Source organism: Pyrgilauda ruficollis, unplaced genomic scaffold, assembly GCF_017590135.1.
Source record: "Pyrgilauda ruficollis isolate IOZ18807 unplaced genomic scaffold, ASM1759013v1 scaffold51, whole genome shotgun sequence".
Lineage (NCBI taxonomy): Eukaryota > Metazoa > Chordata > Aves > Passeriformes > Passeridae > Pyrgilauda > Pyrgilauda ruficollis.
This window is the reverse complement of record NW_024526711.1, coordinates 3,790,900-3,807,642: the sequence shown is the minus strand read 5'-3', so window position 1 is coordinate 3,807,642 and position 16,743 is coordinate 3,790,900. Positions and strand designations below refer to the sequence as shown.

General features: G+C 35.7%; 1 protein-coding gene across 2 annotated transcripts in view; it reads left to right on the top strand.

Annotated features, from left to right (window-relative positions):
- RNGTT (RNA guanylyltransferase and 5'-phosphatase) overlaps positions 1–16,743 on the top strand; it is a 170,980-nt gene that overhangs the window by 14,812 nt on the left and 139,425 nt on the right. For both annotated transcript variants that reach the window (XM_041480417.1, XM_041480416.1), the window contains exons 5-8: positions 1,932–2,007; positions 5,165–5,414; positions 11,065–11,174; positions 11,934–12,035. In XM_041480417.1, the coding sequence (XP_041336351.1) occupies positions 1,932–2,007; positions 5,165–5,414; positions 11,065–11,174; positions 11,934–12,035 (538 nt within the window). The remainder of the gene's footprint in view (positions 1–1,931; positions 2,008–5,164; positions 5,415–11,064; positions 11,175–11,933; positions 12,036–16,743) is intronic.

Sequence of the window (16,743 nt, the reverse complement as noted above, 5' to 3'; positions counted from 1 at the left end):
TAAATTATATAAGGAAGCTAAAATTCATTTAATTTGATGCAAGTTACACAGTTTTTAGTATTTTTAAATGGTTAGAAATTATGAATCCAAAAAATTCATTATAATTTTTACCTTGCTTTATCAAGAAGGGAACCTTGGTGGGGTAGGCATAAAACCTGATCCTATTACAGTTAATACAGACTTTTTTACCCACTTCAAGTTGGTTTGTTTTTTTTTATCAGTCTACTTTTTGTAGGTACTTTGGTTCTCCAGTTGAACAAGTTCTACTCCTCAATGTAGAGGAATGTAAAAAAAGATAGATATTCACATTTTGTTTGAATATGCATCAAGTGAATTGTTGCTAACCTTGTTTTACTAGCTGTGGTAGAGAAATGAGCAAATTAATTAAAGCTTAAATGGCTTGCTTCAAGGTGTTGTGTTCCAGGTGTTGCACTTTGGGTCACAACAACCCCAGCTAATGCTGCAGGCTTGGGGAAGAGCAGCTGGAAAGCTGCCTGGCAGAGAAGGACTTGGGTGAGTGTGTTGGTCTACTGACCATGAGCCATCAGTGTGTCCAGGTGGCCAATGTCCAGTCGGATTAGGAAGTGATTGTCCCTGGTACTTGGCACTGGTGCTCAGGCATTGGCATTCTGGAGTGTGTCCAGAGAAAGTCAGAGTGTGTCCAGAGCTGGTGAAGGGTCTGGAGCACAAGTCTTATTAGGAGTGGCTGAGGGATCTGGGATTGGTTAGCCTGGTGAAAAGGAGACTCAGGGGTGACCTTATCACTCTCTACAACTGCTTGAAAGGAGGTTGTAGCCAGCTTGGGAAAAAGTGTCTTTCCCCAGGACAGGACAAGAGGAAATTATCTTAAGCTAGACGGGGAGGTTTAGGACATTAGGAAAAATTTCCTTCACCAAAAGGTGAAGTTGTCAAGCACAAGAACAAACTGACAGGAAAGTGGTTGTGTCTCCATCCCTGGAGGTATTTAAAAACTATGTAGATGTGGCATTTAGGGACATGGCTTAGTGGTGGACTTGGCAGTGCTGGGTTAATGGTTGCATTCAATGTACTTAAGAGCCTTTCCCAACCTAAACAATTCTATGATTCTATGGTAACAACTGAAAAACGTTAAGAATAGTTGCTCTTGATGTTAGTGGAAACTTTAATGATATTTATGATTTTAAAATAAGTAGGAGGAGGACACAACATCTTGCCTGAATCCTTCGTGACATTTTTAATAGCACAAGTTTTGAGGCTGGTCTGCTTATCACTAGATGGTGCTGTTGCCTTGAGAGAAAAAAAAAATGCAATGCATTTGACAGTGTATCCCTCCTTTAATTGGGGGATGAGTTCAGTAAAACAGAGGCTGAAGACTTAATTCTTTTTTTCACATTGGAAAGATAAGTAATTCAAGATGATTATACTCTTGTGTAGTTCTCTTTTTGTACAATTTTTTTTTTCAAAATTAAGAAGTTTGGTCTTAGCATGGTTATAGTGAATTTGAGATAGAATTATAGTTTATTGGCACCCCTTTCAGCTTTGAGGTAAGGTAATATTAATATGATATGTTGCCTGATGGTATGAAATGAATGTCATGCTTGTTGAATCCAGAAAAGCTCAATTAATGAATTTGACTATATTGCCTTCTGACAAGCATTTGAGCAGATCTGTGAATCTTATCTGTATTAGCCATATTTCAATCACTTTAAGTTAGTGCTCTTGATTGTGATGAAGTGTCCTATACCCTTGCTGCTGCTAATTTGCAGAAAGAATGTAATAAATTGCCTTTCAGGCTTATGTGCCTTATGTGGTCTGTACTGCCATGAAGGGAAGGGAGATAACCTTTTAATGTTACAGATGAAGGTGGAAGGATCTTAACCCACACTTTTGATACTAAATATGTTTGTTAAAACCCCTTGTAAGTGACTATGCCCTTTTCTTGTCTTTTCTAGGTGTCCATTGTACACATGGTTTCAATAGAACTGGATTTTTGATCTGTGCCTTTTTGGTCGAGAAGATGGACTGGAGGTAACTTTGTATGTTACTTCCTGGGGATTTGTGGAATGTGGCCAAACGTTCTTCAGTATGTTTCAATCATTGTCCTGACAGCTATGCTAATGTATTCACCATTGCTTGTTTTATACCTGCCTAATAATCTTGAGTAAACAGCCCATATTAACATTTTTTGTATCATCCCTTGTTAGCTTAGCCTGTTGCAGTCAAGAATTCCAGGTCTGGTAGGTCAAAAGTCAGCTGTACCTGCTGTGTGTGGGCCTTTAGCAGTGTATGTGTCATAGTGTGTCTCTTTCCCATGACATGTCCCACATTTTAAGTAAGAATATAGAGTTCAGAGATTCCTGAAAGATTATTTCCCATACATTTTCATCTTTTTCATGTAGGTGTGGGTGTAGGTTTTTGGGCTTTTTTGAGATCTGAAGAGATTAACTAGTGTAACAACAGAGTAACATACATACTTCTGAAGGATTGGGAGCAAAGAAAGTCCTTGTTTCCAGCTTGTTTTTTGACTAAAATCTACAGCATACTTGTATACAGGCTCATTCATTTCTTCCATCTTTTAAAAATGTTGGCTCCTTCATACAGAGTAATTATCTTTTTTACATAACATTAGTTTTAAAAGGAACCCCAAACCCAAAAAATGTCTGTACCATCCTGTTGGACATAACTTTTGCATAGCTTTTGTTTTATAGTATTTATAAAACCCTATTTCCTTCTTGACAGAGTCCTGTGAAAGTCATGTTTCTTGACAAGCCTGTTAAACATTCTGATGATATTTCTTATGTGTGGTCCTTTAAGTGAAGAAAATTCTGCTTCTGTTGCAGGATTTTCTTATGACTGGACATACAGTTATTATACTTAGCATACATGTGCAAGCTGTTTGCAAAGAACTAGGTCGTTGCTGTCTTTTAGTAAACAGAATAAAGATATTGGAGTAATGGAGATGGACAACCTTTAGTTATGGGTGGCTGAATCTTTGCAGGATCCTAGCTGTGTCTAGGAAGTAGACACAGACACAAATGGCTTTATATTTTGATTCTCATTGTTCCTATGAGTTAGAAAGTTTGTATGCTTTTAATCAAACAATTTTCAAGTGGCATGCAATAATTAGACTTAGAATTGATCCTTTGTTCTGAAGAGGAAAGGCACTTGAATCTCTTTGGACCTCCTGTTTTTATGCTGCCTATCTGTTTTCAAACCTTGGTGGGAAAAGCCTTAAAACTCAAGAGCCTTTTTTTTTTTTCCTTTGGGTATTTAATTGTATCAAGTTTGTTCATCTCTGTCAAATTATTTTCATAGAACATCCAGATGTCCCCTGGTAGGAAAAAATGTCCACAGTGGAAGAAACAATTTTGGCAAGCTGCTGGTTAATGCTGAGCATTGTATTGAGATAAATCTAATTTGCTGTATCATTCTTTAAAACAAGGCACTGTTTCTTGCTAATGAGGAAATAAGATCTTCCTGATGGAAAAATCCATCCATATTCATTCCTTAAGCATATGATGTAGGAGTGTTGCTGCTTTATTGTGTACAGTGGGATATATTTTATAGTTAGTTTAGAGAAAGGCCTGAAAGCTCTTCAGCTTTTTGACCAGTAAGGTCAGAAATCTTACTTGATTCTCTTTTCAACAACTCATTTTTCCCAAACACTGCTGTGTTTCTGTAACCTGGAAAATTGTTTTTTTTCAGCTAGGATTCTGTATTTGAAATCTGTGCCACCTCCTTTGGCTTTCATTGCCATCTATTCCAGAAGATTATAGAGTTCTTCTGATATCATCAAAAAAAATAGAGCATTTTTCAGACCCCATAACTTTTGGTTTGTTTTGTCCTTTCAGTGGCATTCATTACAGAAGATGTGAAACAATTTAAGAAAGATAGCAGAGTAAAAAATGTCTTGTGAGAAAGAAATTAGGAGTCTTAGAAAAACAGAATGGAGAAGAGAGGTCCTTCTAAGTAACTCAGACTCTTAAACTGTCATTTTTGAAGTGATACCATGTGATAGTGTCACTCTGGAGAATGTCTCGTTTTCTCCTCTTATGAAGATCAGAGGAGTGAATCAGCCTTAGTGGTTCTTAGACACTGTTTCTGTCTGTTCTGGAAAATTTACCTCTTAAAAGTTCTCAGGCTCCATTACATACTATACAGGTCAGACAAGAAAAAAAGGTTTTTTGAATTAAATATCTGAAAAAAAACAAGTCTCAGGGTGTAGTATGTGCTTTTGTTCTAGTTTTAAGACAGGTGCTTGTCAAGAAGCCTAAGAGAGTCATCTCTCTATTTTTGTGGTTTCTCCTTTCCCTTATGTAGTAAGATTTTAAGATGTTGATTCTTGGAGCCTTACTGCTCTTTGTAGCCATGATAAATGGAAGACAGAATTATATCCAATGTTTTTAGTTAAACATTTTCATTGTATCTATGAAAATGGTGACAATAAAACCCTTGTGTTGTGCTCACTGTTGTATGTTTTGGAGAATTTTCCCCTTGGCTGGTAAAGATGCAGGACTGTTTGTTTTGATTTCTAATTTTTTTGTGGTCCAGCTTCCAATTTATTTGGGCAAGATTAAGTATTAGGTGCATAGTAAAAGGCTACTGAACCACAGTTCTTTTACGAGAAACTTCTGGAAAGAGAAGTAATTAAAAAAGATTAGGGTGATTTTTCCCAGTATGATGGCAAAACCTCTAATGAGAGGAAAGACAATTCCTAGTGGAGAAAAATGTAACCATACTTGAATTTAAACATTTGCATTTTTCTTCATTATGTTTGTTGATATGTTGCTTTGGTCTTCTTTTGTGTTTGTGCAGCCCTCAGGTATTTACCCGCATATCACCCATTGCTTCTCTGTAGCAATAAAAAAAGTTTTGTCTGTGATAAAACAGTGATCAGCAGACCACTAGGAGCTGCAAGAAGGACTCAAAGCAGCTGCAGTTACTTGAGAACATTTGCAGTGCCTACAAAGTTATGCAAAATCTTGTGCAAGAGCAGCTGTTACGAGACTGGTCTAAGCATGGACTTTCAAATATAAGGAATGTTTTGCAATTACCACTTCAGAATTTGTATTGATTCTCAGTCCCAATAATTCTTATGTTTGGTAAAGGATGACATGACTAAGACATGTAAATCAAGCATCCAGAGTGATTTTTCTTTTTTTTTTTCTTTTTTTTTTTTTGGCAGTATTGAGGCTGCTGTGGCTACTTTTGCTCAGGCCAGACCTCCAGGAATTTATAAAGGTGACTATTTGAAGGAACTATTTCGTCGTTATGGGGATGAAGATGATGCACCAGCACCACCAGAGCTTCCAGAATGGTGCTTTGATGAAGATGAAGAGGAGGATGATGATAATGGTAAAACTGGAGGCCCAGAATCAGAACCCGGATCATCAAGCTCTTCCTTTGGCAAGAGGAGAAAAGAACGCCTAAAACTGGTAATTTTGATTTGGAATTTAATATTCAAATTGCTAAACATAATTTCATCACCTCATACCCATCAGTTACCTCATTGTACATGCTATGCTTGTGTCACTGCTCTTGCAAATGGGGACTGGAAGCATTGTCTGTAACTGGAAAAAGTTGTAGATACATTGTAAACATTTTGTATTTCTTATGTGAACTGCAAACTTTAATATTCAACACCTCCAATATTCCAGTTGTAAAAATGACTTAAACATTTTCTAGTATAACAATTTTTTGAGATAGTAAAGGGCTTTTTAATTATTCAGTCTGTCTTTGGAGACGAAATGTTATTAGAGTTGGATGGAAACAGTTCTTGTTTTTTGTAGTCATGTGGACGAAATTCAGAATTTTTAAAATTCAGTGCTCATTTTGGTAAATAGTCTTTCTTTGGGAAATTTTGTGGGATTGAAAATTGGATTAGCAAAAAGCAATATGAGCTTAAAAAACTCAAGGCAGCTTTGAGATCATAATGTGTTCAAAGCTGCTTTAGCTTTGTAAGAAATATAACTGATCACTTACTGTGGTTTCTGACATACATCTGCCTAATTCTGATGAAATGAGTTACTGTAGTTACCATGATATGGAACTAATACTCAAGTACAAAGAATATATTTGTATCATCTGAAGACTAATGACTCAGTTCTCTTCAGATTCCTGACTTTTTTATTTGCAAATAAAGCAGGCTAGACCATTGCTGAGTGCAAAAATAGATTTTTTTTATCATTGCACTGAATTATTTTACTTGTGTGCTGAGGTGTGTTTGTTTGCAAAGACTTGGAAATCCTCATATTGAAATAGGTTGCAAAAAAGAATTTTGTTGTTCCTGCAGTCAACAAGATTTACACATGGAGTATGGAAAATATTAGCCTGACAGGAATACAAAATCCAATCTAAAGAAGCAACATGAACTTTGAAAACTTTCAAATTATCCCTCGTCTGGTATAAAAATTTTCCCACACTGTAAAGACATAGTAAAAGTATATTCACTTCCTCCATTAGCCTTGCGGTAAAACACTGATGTTGAAATATTTTTGGGGAGGCTGGAACCTTAAAGTTATTTTGATGTACCTTCTGATGCATCAGGAACTGAGGTGTTAGGATGAATTACAATGACAGCCTCTTCATCAAGTATAAAACTCAACTGGTCTATTTAACAGGAATGATATTGGCTTCCCTGGCTTTTTCTTGTCTGCCACCATAGTTTTGTTGAAAGCTGGAAGCTAAATTATACGAATAAGCATATTAATAACTAAAAATTAATTATGAGTTAGAGAATTTGTGAAAGAAAGAATCATCTAGTTAATATGCATATTCGTATAATTCAGTTTTGCAGCTCTGAAGGAACATTCTTTGACACGAAGAGGAGGAACGGGCAGAATTCTTTACCATGGTTCTTGGCTGGCAGATGGGACTGCTTCTTAACTCAGTAGAGATGGATATTTGTGATTCCTTGTAAATATGCGGTCTGCAGGGGGAGTGAGTATCAGGTAAATACCTCTTGCTCAGATATTCTTATTTTACTGTCTGAAGGGCTACATTTTCAGTATTATGTTGGTTTCCTGCAGCAGATGTTTCCACCTTTACAATTAATCTCTTTCCTAAAAGCCTAGGAGTAGGCAGTGTAAAACTAGAGGTAGCTGTAGTGATAGCAGTGTTCTGAATTTTTCTCATTTTGACCCAAATCTTTGTGGAGACAGAAGAAAAATTTAGTAGTAGAGGAGGAGACCGCTCCCAGGCATCTTGCTAGGAGAGTGAATAGTCAGAAACAACTGCTAGCTAGCCTGTGAAATGAAGTTAATATGCTGTCCCTTTCAGAAACTGATGTGAGAAGTCTACTGCAGCGTTTTTCATTAAAACTTCCATATTTTGATGTCAAAAAATCTTGACAGCCTTTCTTTGCTACACTACAGAAAGTGTCCAGAATCATTAGAACATAAAGCCATTACCATCACTTTGTCATTATCTGAAGAAAGTTGACAGGTACCAGGAAATCTGCTTGTTGCAGCCTGCGGTGCCACACAGGAAATCCAAACAAGTTTTGACTTTGTCAGTGCATGCAGTTTTGATTGTGGCATCAAAACAACGTTATTAATTGACACTTAGAATCTCACTTCAGGAAAAAGGTACTTTATTTTGCAAATTGGTCAAAAAGTTGTAATTCTGAGCCAGAACCTACAAACCTTTCATGGGTCAAATGGAACTTTTACTGTTTATTAAGGAATGTTCTTTCTTCTAGTCCCACCTAAGTTGCATTTTATGGGGTGTGAGATGCAGTGCTTCTGAAATGAATGGTGACATCTTAAACAATCTGGAAGAGATAATGGCTGTTAATGATTTTCTTCGTGATTTTGAGTGCAGGTGTCTTGTGGTCATCTGTGAGACAGAAGGAAGCAATTAAACTGATTTGATGTAATGAGGATAATGTTTATTAGTTAACTATCACAGTACAATTATTTTAAATATTAGTGACTTGGGGTTTTTCTGCCTAACCACCTCTCTTTTGCAAAGTTTAACCCTTATTGCTCTGCATGTGGGCAGAATACTATTTTTTGATTTGGCAGCAACATTTTATGTGCTTGAATATGGGTATCATTTCCTTCTCCATGTTAAATGCTTATTAGCTCACTTTTTCCTTATAGTCTATTTTTTTTGTACTACTGACCTTTCTTGTTATTCTTTGTATTCTGTCATGTTGACTCATGTTTTCCTGATGCTGTGGTGCCTGTAATTGAATGCAAGCCTCTAGTTGAGGCCATCCTAGTAAGGCTTAATAGGGAAAAATTAATTTCACATGTCTTAAGGCTAATACTTCTGTTTATATATCTCAACATAATTGCCTTTCACAAGACAGAACAATACTAATTCAGCTTTTGGTCTCTTGCTGCTTCCATGTATTTTTCTCTAATTATCTACCAGTGTGTGTTTGTATAATTTCTTATCCATTATTAAGTGTAGAACTTTATTTATGCTGAATTGCACAGTGTTATTTCCAGCCCATTTTTAAAATGAAGGATAACACTGAATCTTAAACTACCATCCCAGTCTATATCCCTGTTATTAAAGTCAGAGATGTCACAAAAATAAGAATGCTAATAGGAAGTTTAGTGGAAATAAATTTATTATGTTATGGCTAAACCAGACCTTGGAGATTCTTCCATTTTGTTAGTGAAACATTAACTCCTCTGAACCTGGTTTTGAAAGAGGTTACGCTTCTGGTTTATGGAAGTTACATCTACCTCATGTTTTTTGAATTCCTTGATGAGGGCAAGATAAGCAAATAAAAGACAAACCAAGGCAAATGCATGCAATACCAATTCTACGAAGCCTGTTTCATTATGAAAACCAAATGTTTAGTAGAACACCTTTGCTACTGGGTGACAGTCAGTATGATTTTGTTTTCTTTTTCACTTGTGCATGCCAAGAGACAGTTACTGTGATTTGGTCCTGTGTTTCTAGGTATTAAATCTAAGCTGGTAAGTGTAACTCTCTGTCTCTCACTTCCTTCACTTTAGAAGATATCTCTTCCTGACATATTTTGGAATGTTACTTGACTTCTGGAAGGTAGTCTGAGCATACTGGCATGCAGTCAAGTCTGAGTAGCTGAACACAGCTCTCACTGAGGCCTGGTGATAGCTGCTAGGGTCAGGAAGGTGTGTGTTTGGGGCTGTTCCCACTCCCCCACTCCTCCAGATGGTGTTTAGGATATGAACCAACACAGGATGATCCACATTGCCACTTCTCCTTCAGCTGAAGTGATGGATAGAGAAATTCATGGCAAATGGGGCAAGGTTGATTAGTACAGATGGTGGGAAGGTTGTACACAGTGTAGATACCAGTGCATGTAGTTTTCTTGCATCCTTTAGGGCTTATAAACTCTTGGTTTAGTATCAGTGCTGAGGAGTCGATGTGCTCCTGGTGATCTGAGTTCTCTGGAGTCTCTGCACCATGGTCTCCAGTGTCCCGTTTCCAAAGGCGTTGGTAGCTGAACAGTAGGGTAAAAACTGCACGGGTCTGGCTCAGTTTTAGCACCTTAAGCAAGGAATGTCCTCATGAAACCTGGAGCGCTAAAGTTAGCCAAGCACGAATACCCAAGTGACTCACATTGCTTTCATAGTGCTGTGCCTTAGTGATTATACTTGAAGCAGATAATCTGCAAGAAACACTTTCAAGTATGAATTTTGGGTTTATTACTTTTTCTTTTCTGGAAAATCTTTCCCGTTCCCTGCCTGTTAATTCAATCTTAGCAGTCTTACTGGCATTCCACTGTGCCATTATTGACAGAAGCAAGGCAGAACCATCTTCCTTTGTTTCCTGGTGCTCTTCACCACTTATCAGAATGCAGACAATGTGCTGGCCAGGCACGAGTAGCTGTCTGCCTCTCTCGCCCACTCCCCTGCACGCTGTTGCACCGGCTGGTGCCCATGTAAATTGTATGGGGTGAGTGATACACAGAGAGTCTGTGGAGCTCAAGGTAGTTAAGGTTATGAACCAGTATATTTCTTTAGGATGTTCTGTTCTCAGAGTGTGATTTGGTGATGTGACTGAGCCAATCTTAACTAACTGCAGGTTGTACTGAAATCTGTGGTCCTGCTTTTCCCTGCTTTCCCTTTTGTTCCCTTGTGCTGTCACTAGTACTGAGTTATCCTATGGTGAGCTAGTTTAGGATACTATTTTGGCAGAAAATTATTACTCATTTATGGTGTTATTTTTGCCAAATTAGTTCCTAGATTTGCTCAAGTGTATAACATAGGAGTGCCACAATATGTGGAAATGTAGAAGAGAAAAATACTTCTTTCATCAGTGGTATGCAGCTGGATTTGTTAAAGCTAGTTTCAAGTGTTTTGGAGAACAGATATGAGATACTTGTGTCTTCACATGCAGGGTTCAACAGATGAATAGTCATGGTTTGATCTTCTTTGTGTGCATTGAAAATTTATTTGACATTCTGTTGAATTAAGTCTGGTTGATTTCAGATCTCCATAGAAATCTTCAATTTGGTAGTTTTGTAGATGTGGTGGCTTTCATTTGTTCTGTTATGCAAGATATGTTTTTATTCATCTTGGCATCAAACTTTCTGTAGAATGTACAAGTTATTTTAGATTTTTATTTTCAGATTGATTTTATTTTGATCTCTGCATAGGCTTTTCTGGGGCTTTCAGGATAGCAGCTCCACTCTAATAACCTGGTTTAGATTGAGAAAAAAATATAAAAATATATTTGCACAAATATTTTGTTACAAATCTGCTGTTTATATTTTCTCTTTTGTTCAGTTTGTCCTAGATCTACATTCTTGAGAGTATTAGCTAAGTAGTGTAAGCATCTAAGTACTAGCTATCCCTTCCTTTTGCCTTATCCCTGTCGCCTTTTTTTAATTATATTTTTTCCTCATAAGTAACTCATTGAGTTCCTGGGTTTATAATATGGCTCACCTATGAGTTTCCTGGCAAAGCTCAGCTAATGTATCTTGACATTTGAGGGTAAATCCTTAAGAAATGTTTAAGCTAGTATTGCTCTAGAGGGTTGTGAAAACAGTCTTAATCTTGTATTGATATATTCTGATTTGATTTTATGAGGTCTTTAATACTAATTTTTGTTTGTTTTTTATTTTTTTTTTTAACTTAGGGTGCAATTTTCTTGGAAGGAATAACAGTTAAATGTGTGACCCAGGTGACAACGCAACCAAAATTAGGAGGAATACAGCAAAAATGTCAGCAGTTCTGTGGATGGGAAGGGTATGAGAATATTTAGAACTTACTTATTTATACTATCTAGAAATAAGTATTGTATTTTGCAGAATGCAACTGCTCATTGTGAAAATGAGAAAAAGGTGACCATGGATTGTTTATTAAAAAAAAGCCTCAAACACACTTGGCAGTGAAAGTCTTGCACTGTATTATGACGTGGAATGATCAGATTTTGATGTTGAGAAACAAGATTCTAGAATTAATTTTCCATTGAGATAACAAAATGTTGTTCAAATTCCAGATGTAGCCTAGTCCAGCTATTTGTGTAAAGCTTAGTTCTTTCTCAAGCAGTAGATTTATTTATGCCATTGGTATTACACTTAAGTATGGAGGTATAATACTCATTTTTATAGCCAACTTGGATTTGTGTCCAATGCTAATGAAAATGTTGGTTTTAGTGTCTATGATTCCGAACTTTTCCATTCCAAAATTGGTGATCCACACTGCTTCCTAACTTGTTGATGCTCATCGTGCCTCTAATTTTTAATTTAAATATCTCTTTCTGCAAAGCTAAAACTTTGAAGTTTCACATAATTTAGTGTTTTGTCATAAGCAAATAACTTTGTTCTTATGAGATAGTATTTTGCAATAGAAGTCAAAAAGCTTTCTTGGAGAAGACGTTTGGACTCCGAGTTAACCTTGCAGCTAGTCTGGTATGAGGTGTGACTTGAGTCTGATGTGAAAAATGTATTTACTTGTGTGAGTATTTATTGCAGAACTATTAATAAACATGGTTCTTTTTATTAGGACTGGATTCCCTGGAGCACAGCCTGTTTCCATGGACAAGCAAAATATTAAATTTTTGGAGCAGAAGCCATACAAAGTTAGCTGGAAAGCAGACGGCACCCGGTAAGTTCATTTTAAATGAAAAAGCAAAACACAGTAAATTCAGTAGACAGTTTGTATTTTCTCAGGAAAGTGAATTTGCTTGTACAAAGGACAAAGCACAGCATCAAAACTGGCTCCAGAGATTAATTTTTATTCTGTCTTGGTACCCAAGAAGTTGAAGTTTTTTCAGTTATTTGCTGAAGTTTGTGGCCAAGTTTCTTTCTAGCAGCTGTTTTACACACTGACTGTTAAAGGCAGGTACCCTTATTCTCCGTAACCCTTGCCTGTCTGTCAGCCACGACTTGCCACCAAGGTCTTAGAATAATCTTACATAACAGTGAAAGTTTGCTAAGGTGAGGACTTTATTTATAAGCAAAATTAAAACTTCTAATTGATCCTTCAGAAGCTGGGTAGTATCAGAAATTTTGTAGGGGTCTTTTTTTTAAATTCATCCTGTGATCCTTTGTTCAAACATGTAGTTCTTGTCAGCTAAAGACTCAATAACTTTATCTTCCTTCACCAGTTCTCTTACATTCATTGCTGGGGTGTCTTTTGTTTAATAACAAACTACAACCTAATTTGACTTATTGGATATATTCTAAAGATTTTCCTGAGTTCTTTATTTTGCTAGGTTTGTTGTCTTTAATAATAGAATATCCTAGATAATGAAAATCCTGGAGAATATGGGGAATTGGATGTCTTATGAGAATTGCCAAATGGCTCCACATGGAGTCAGTCAGGATTCAGCACAATTCAGCCAGAACTAAGCTGTCTTGTATAAAAAAACCCCAGACCCTTCAAGTGTCTCTCCTCAGTGGAGTTTGTGCTTCAAGGATTTATTAGCTTGGACAGAGCATGGTGTGAAAAGTGTAAGTAAGCTTGCAGTCAGTATGGAGTCCTAGCATTAAGAAATGTGTGTGAATAATTGATTTACTAACACTGGCTGTATGCACAAGCACTTGGATATTGCAGTGCAGGTGTTCTCAGGGTGGGAAGTTAGAGCAATGGGGTATTGGGAGGTCAAGGCATATTCTCAGAGCAGTACAGGGCATAGGGCATTCCAAAGCTGCTGACCCTGAACAAATGAAGTCAGCCAGCTTAAACTGACCTGAAGAGTCTTTGTCATATCGTATGTTATTAATTTGGAAAACTGATGTCTTAATATAATATCTCTTTTTCTTACTCAAATGTGTGGATTGGATGCCCACGTTCTGCATACTAAGGCAATTATACAGAACATAGTAGTGTACCTGGAAGACTGCATTTTGTGAAAGAAATTTAAGTGTACATGTAATTTTTTGTTGAGATTTTCAGTACTTTGAACATTCTATCCTGTGTTTTTAGTTTTAGATTGGTGGGAAAACAGAATGGAGGAAAAACAAAACTGAAGGAACTACATAGCTCTTTTAATTTTTTTCAAAACATAATAACTGGTAATAGATTATGAAGGTACACAGACTGATAGGTATATTCAGAGAAGAAAATGGATCTACAGAGATCCAATCTTAATGAAATTCACCTTAAGTAATATGAAAGAGAGATTAGAGGTGAAAACCTGAGCTATTATTTGGACATTTAGACACTTTGCATGATATGTATCCTAATCAACAATGAAAAATTATGATAATTTTTACATTGGACATGCTTCTAATTATTTAGTTGTTCTCCAGTGATCCAGACTCTGTATGCAATTAAACAGATTTTCATTAATTATTCTGAATGCTTGTGTTGACAGGCGTGACCTTCTTGAATTTAATATTAAGACATCAGTTAGTGGAGCCCCATTTATGGATCTCCTGCTTCCATTATCTGGAGATGGAACCCCTGTCATCAAATATCTCTGAAGCTATTCTGTTAAAAGTGGTTTAGATGCATCAGTCTAGACCTTGCCTATTAGAATATTATTAGGCTTGCATACTTTTTTCTTTTGTTGCTTTGTTCTCTCTCTTTGCTTAAAAAGCAATGCACTTTTGTCAATCCTGTTGGACTTAAAGAAAAGCAGATGCATAGCTAATAACTTTCTGTTATACTTTCTCACTGAAATAAAACAGTTTTATTTTAGTTAAAATAACAACATTTGCTCAACTTAGCTAAACTTCTTGAATGTCACTATTTGTTAGTTACCTATATTTGATTTCTTCAGCAGTAGTTTTTCCTAGAGGTTTCATGACTGAGGCATTTTTTTATACATTCTTTTAAGTGATATGCAGTGTCAGTGACTTCACTAAGTACTTTTACTTTTCTTCAAAAGCATTTGCTAATTCTAGATTCCAATTGGAGCTGAACCTCTCGTCCTCTATTTTAAGAGCTGTTGGTTTTGGTTTTTTTTGTGGTTGGTATTTTTTCCCCCTTTCCCCATTGTTTGGGTTTTTTTTTCAGTGGTAGAACTGCGCTTGTTTTTTTGGTTTCTTAGTGTTGTTGTATTTTTCTTTTTCATATTTTTTTAATGTATTTTTCCATAGTTTTAGAAAAAGGAAAAGTATTTCCCTAAATAAAAGAACATTATTTCTCAAATAATGTTGTCTAACAATGGGAAATTGATTAGTTAAATTATTTGATAGTGATTCTATAAAATATGTTGTGAGATTTACTGGAGTAGTATCTTACATATTTTTGTAAGTGTGTGAGTTTGGTTTGGGTAAAACTCATCCTCCTTCATTTTCTTGGAATTTTAAGTTCAAAATCTTTTGACTTAGCCTTGCTTAGCCTAGTCTGTTGTGCTTTGAAGAGTTTGAGCCTTCACTGTGGTCTTGCTTTTTCTGTGCCTGGTTTCCAGGGCCCTTGTATAAGTATTAGCAGGGCACACCTCCTGGTTCTGCTCCAGCATTCCTTCTGGAGTATGTTTGTCCTAAAGGAAAAAACACAATGAGGACAAATATTTCTTCCCTCATGTTTGTAAATGCCAATATATAAAGATGTGTGTATTTGTATCTTAGGTTTAGAGAAATGAACTTTAAATTAAAAGATCTCTGAAGCTCATTTAGCATTGACACTCTTTGGTGAAATATTTCCTTTGTACCAACTACTTGGTTGTATGTAAATGCTATATGCAAACTCATGCTGTTTTGAAGAAAACCACCTCTAAAATCATATTGCTTTAAATTATTATTATTTAAATAAAAGTCACTGAGTTCTGCAGCTATTCTGACTGGTTTAGTGTAAATTCTCAATATTTATTGGAACAGTAGTCAAACTACTGGTGTCTTATAAATAATTTTAATGCTAATCCATTCATAAGCCAAAGGGCAAATTTCCCACTAGTAAAATAATGCCTTTTGGCTTTGTTGAGATGAAATATGTTTTGTATGTTAACAGTAGCTACAAAGTAAATACAACTACAAATGTATCCAGTTTTGCAGCGCCCTGTTCTAAAATAGTAGTTACTGTCTGAGTAAGGTAATTGTAACAGCATGTTCAAGGCATTGCTGGATGACTCTGCATTATCAGCTTTGTACTGTAAAATGATTAGCCCAGGTGGGTAATGGCTTGTTGTATCCCTTCATATGGATCTCATTAATACTGTTTGTAGCAGATGCTTGTTCTAATGAGTGGAGCTGACTGTTCAGGCAGGGTAAAGTAATGAGACACCAGTTCTGAAAGAAAGACTGCCACCACTAACAATAATAAAAAGCTTAAAAATGGCTGTGGAATAATTCAAATCAATACAATCAAACAGGACTAGGTTTTATGGTGGTAAAATGTGACCTGCACTAAATGGAACGTATTAAGGGGAGTAAATTATTTTTCTACATTTCTGTGAGTACCTTTTTTATTTTTCACATCTGTACACACGAAAAATAATAACTATGATCATAATACTATGGCTGTTCAATTATGTTAAGGCAGCTATTTTAAAAAATGCAGAACAGGTAGTTCTTGCCAAAGGCTATTAAATTTGAAAAATGTTCATGCAAATTTGATGGCTTGCAGATATCTAAATGTGAGTAAGTAGATGCAGAATAAAACAGCTCTTTGAGAATTGCTGCTAATTGTCTATTGTGTTTGTAACAAAATAGTTAGGTACATCTGTGAAGTTGTTTTTTCTTTCTTGATTAGCAAATTACATTTACATTAAAATAAAGGCCTGTTGCCTAAGTAATTAACTTTTTGTTGTTATCCTAATACAAAATAAAAATAGTAAATGTACACTTAATTGTATGATAAAACTGATGGGCATTTTTTGATTGTTTATTGATCAAATAAGTTTGATTTATCTTGAATGTATCAATCAATAAATCAATATATACATAGAGAGAATATAAGTATATTGATTTAGTTGCTATTTTATCAAACTTGAGATAGCTTCCTAGTTTTTTTTAGTTCATCTTTTTGAAGAAATTGAAGAAAATTTCTTTTTTTTTGTCAGTTGCAACCTTTTCAGAAACATATTTGTGGCCCTTACCTGAAGGAAATCTACTCAGTATATTTTAAGATAACTTTTCCATAAATGTCATGAAAACAATGTTGAAATTTCTCTGATTTTCGTGGCTCAATAGTTTTTCTTTCCCTACTCTTTGATCCTTTACACGATGAGATGAAGCTTACATGCATAACTGAGAAATTGCAAATTCCTAATATGAGAAGTTATCCAAAAGTCATTTGGACATCCAGAGTAAATTGTGAAAAAATAACCACTGCTAAGGAACATCTCTTTTAAAAAAAAAAAAAAAAAAAAAAAAAAAAAAAAAAAAAAAAAAAAAATCACTGCTAAGGAACAACTCTTAAAAAA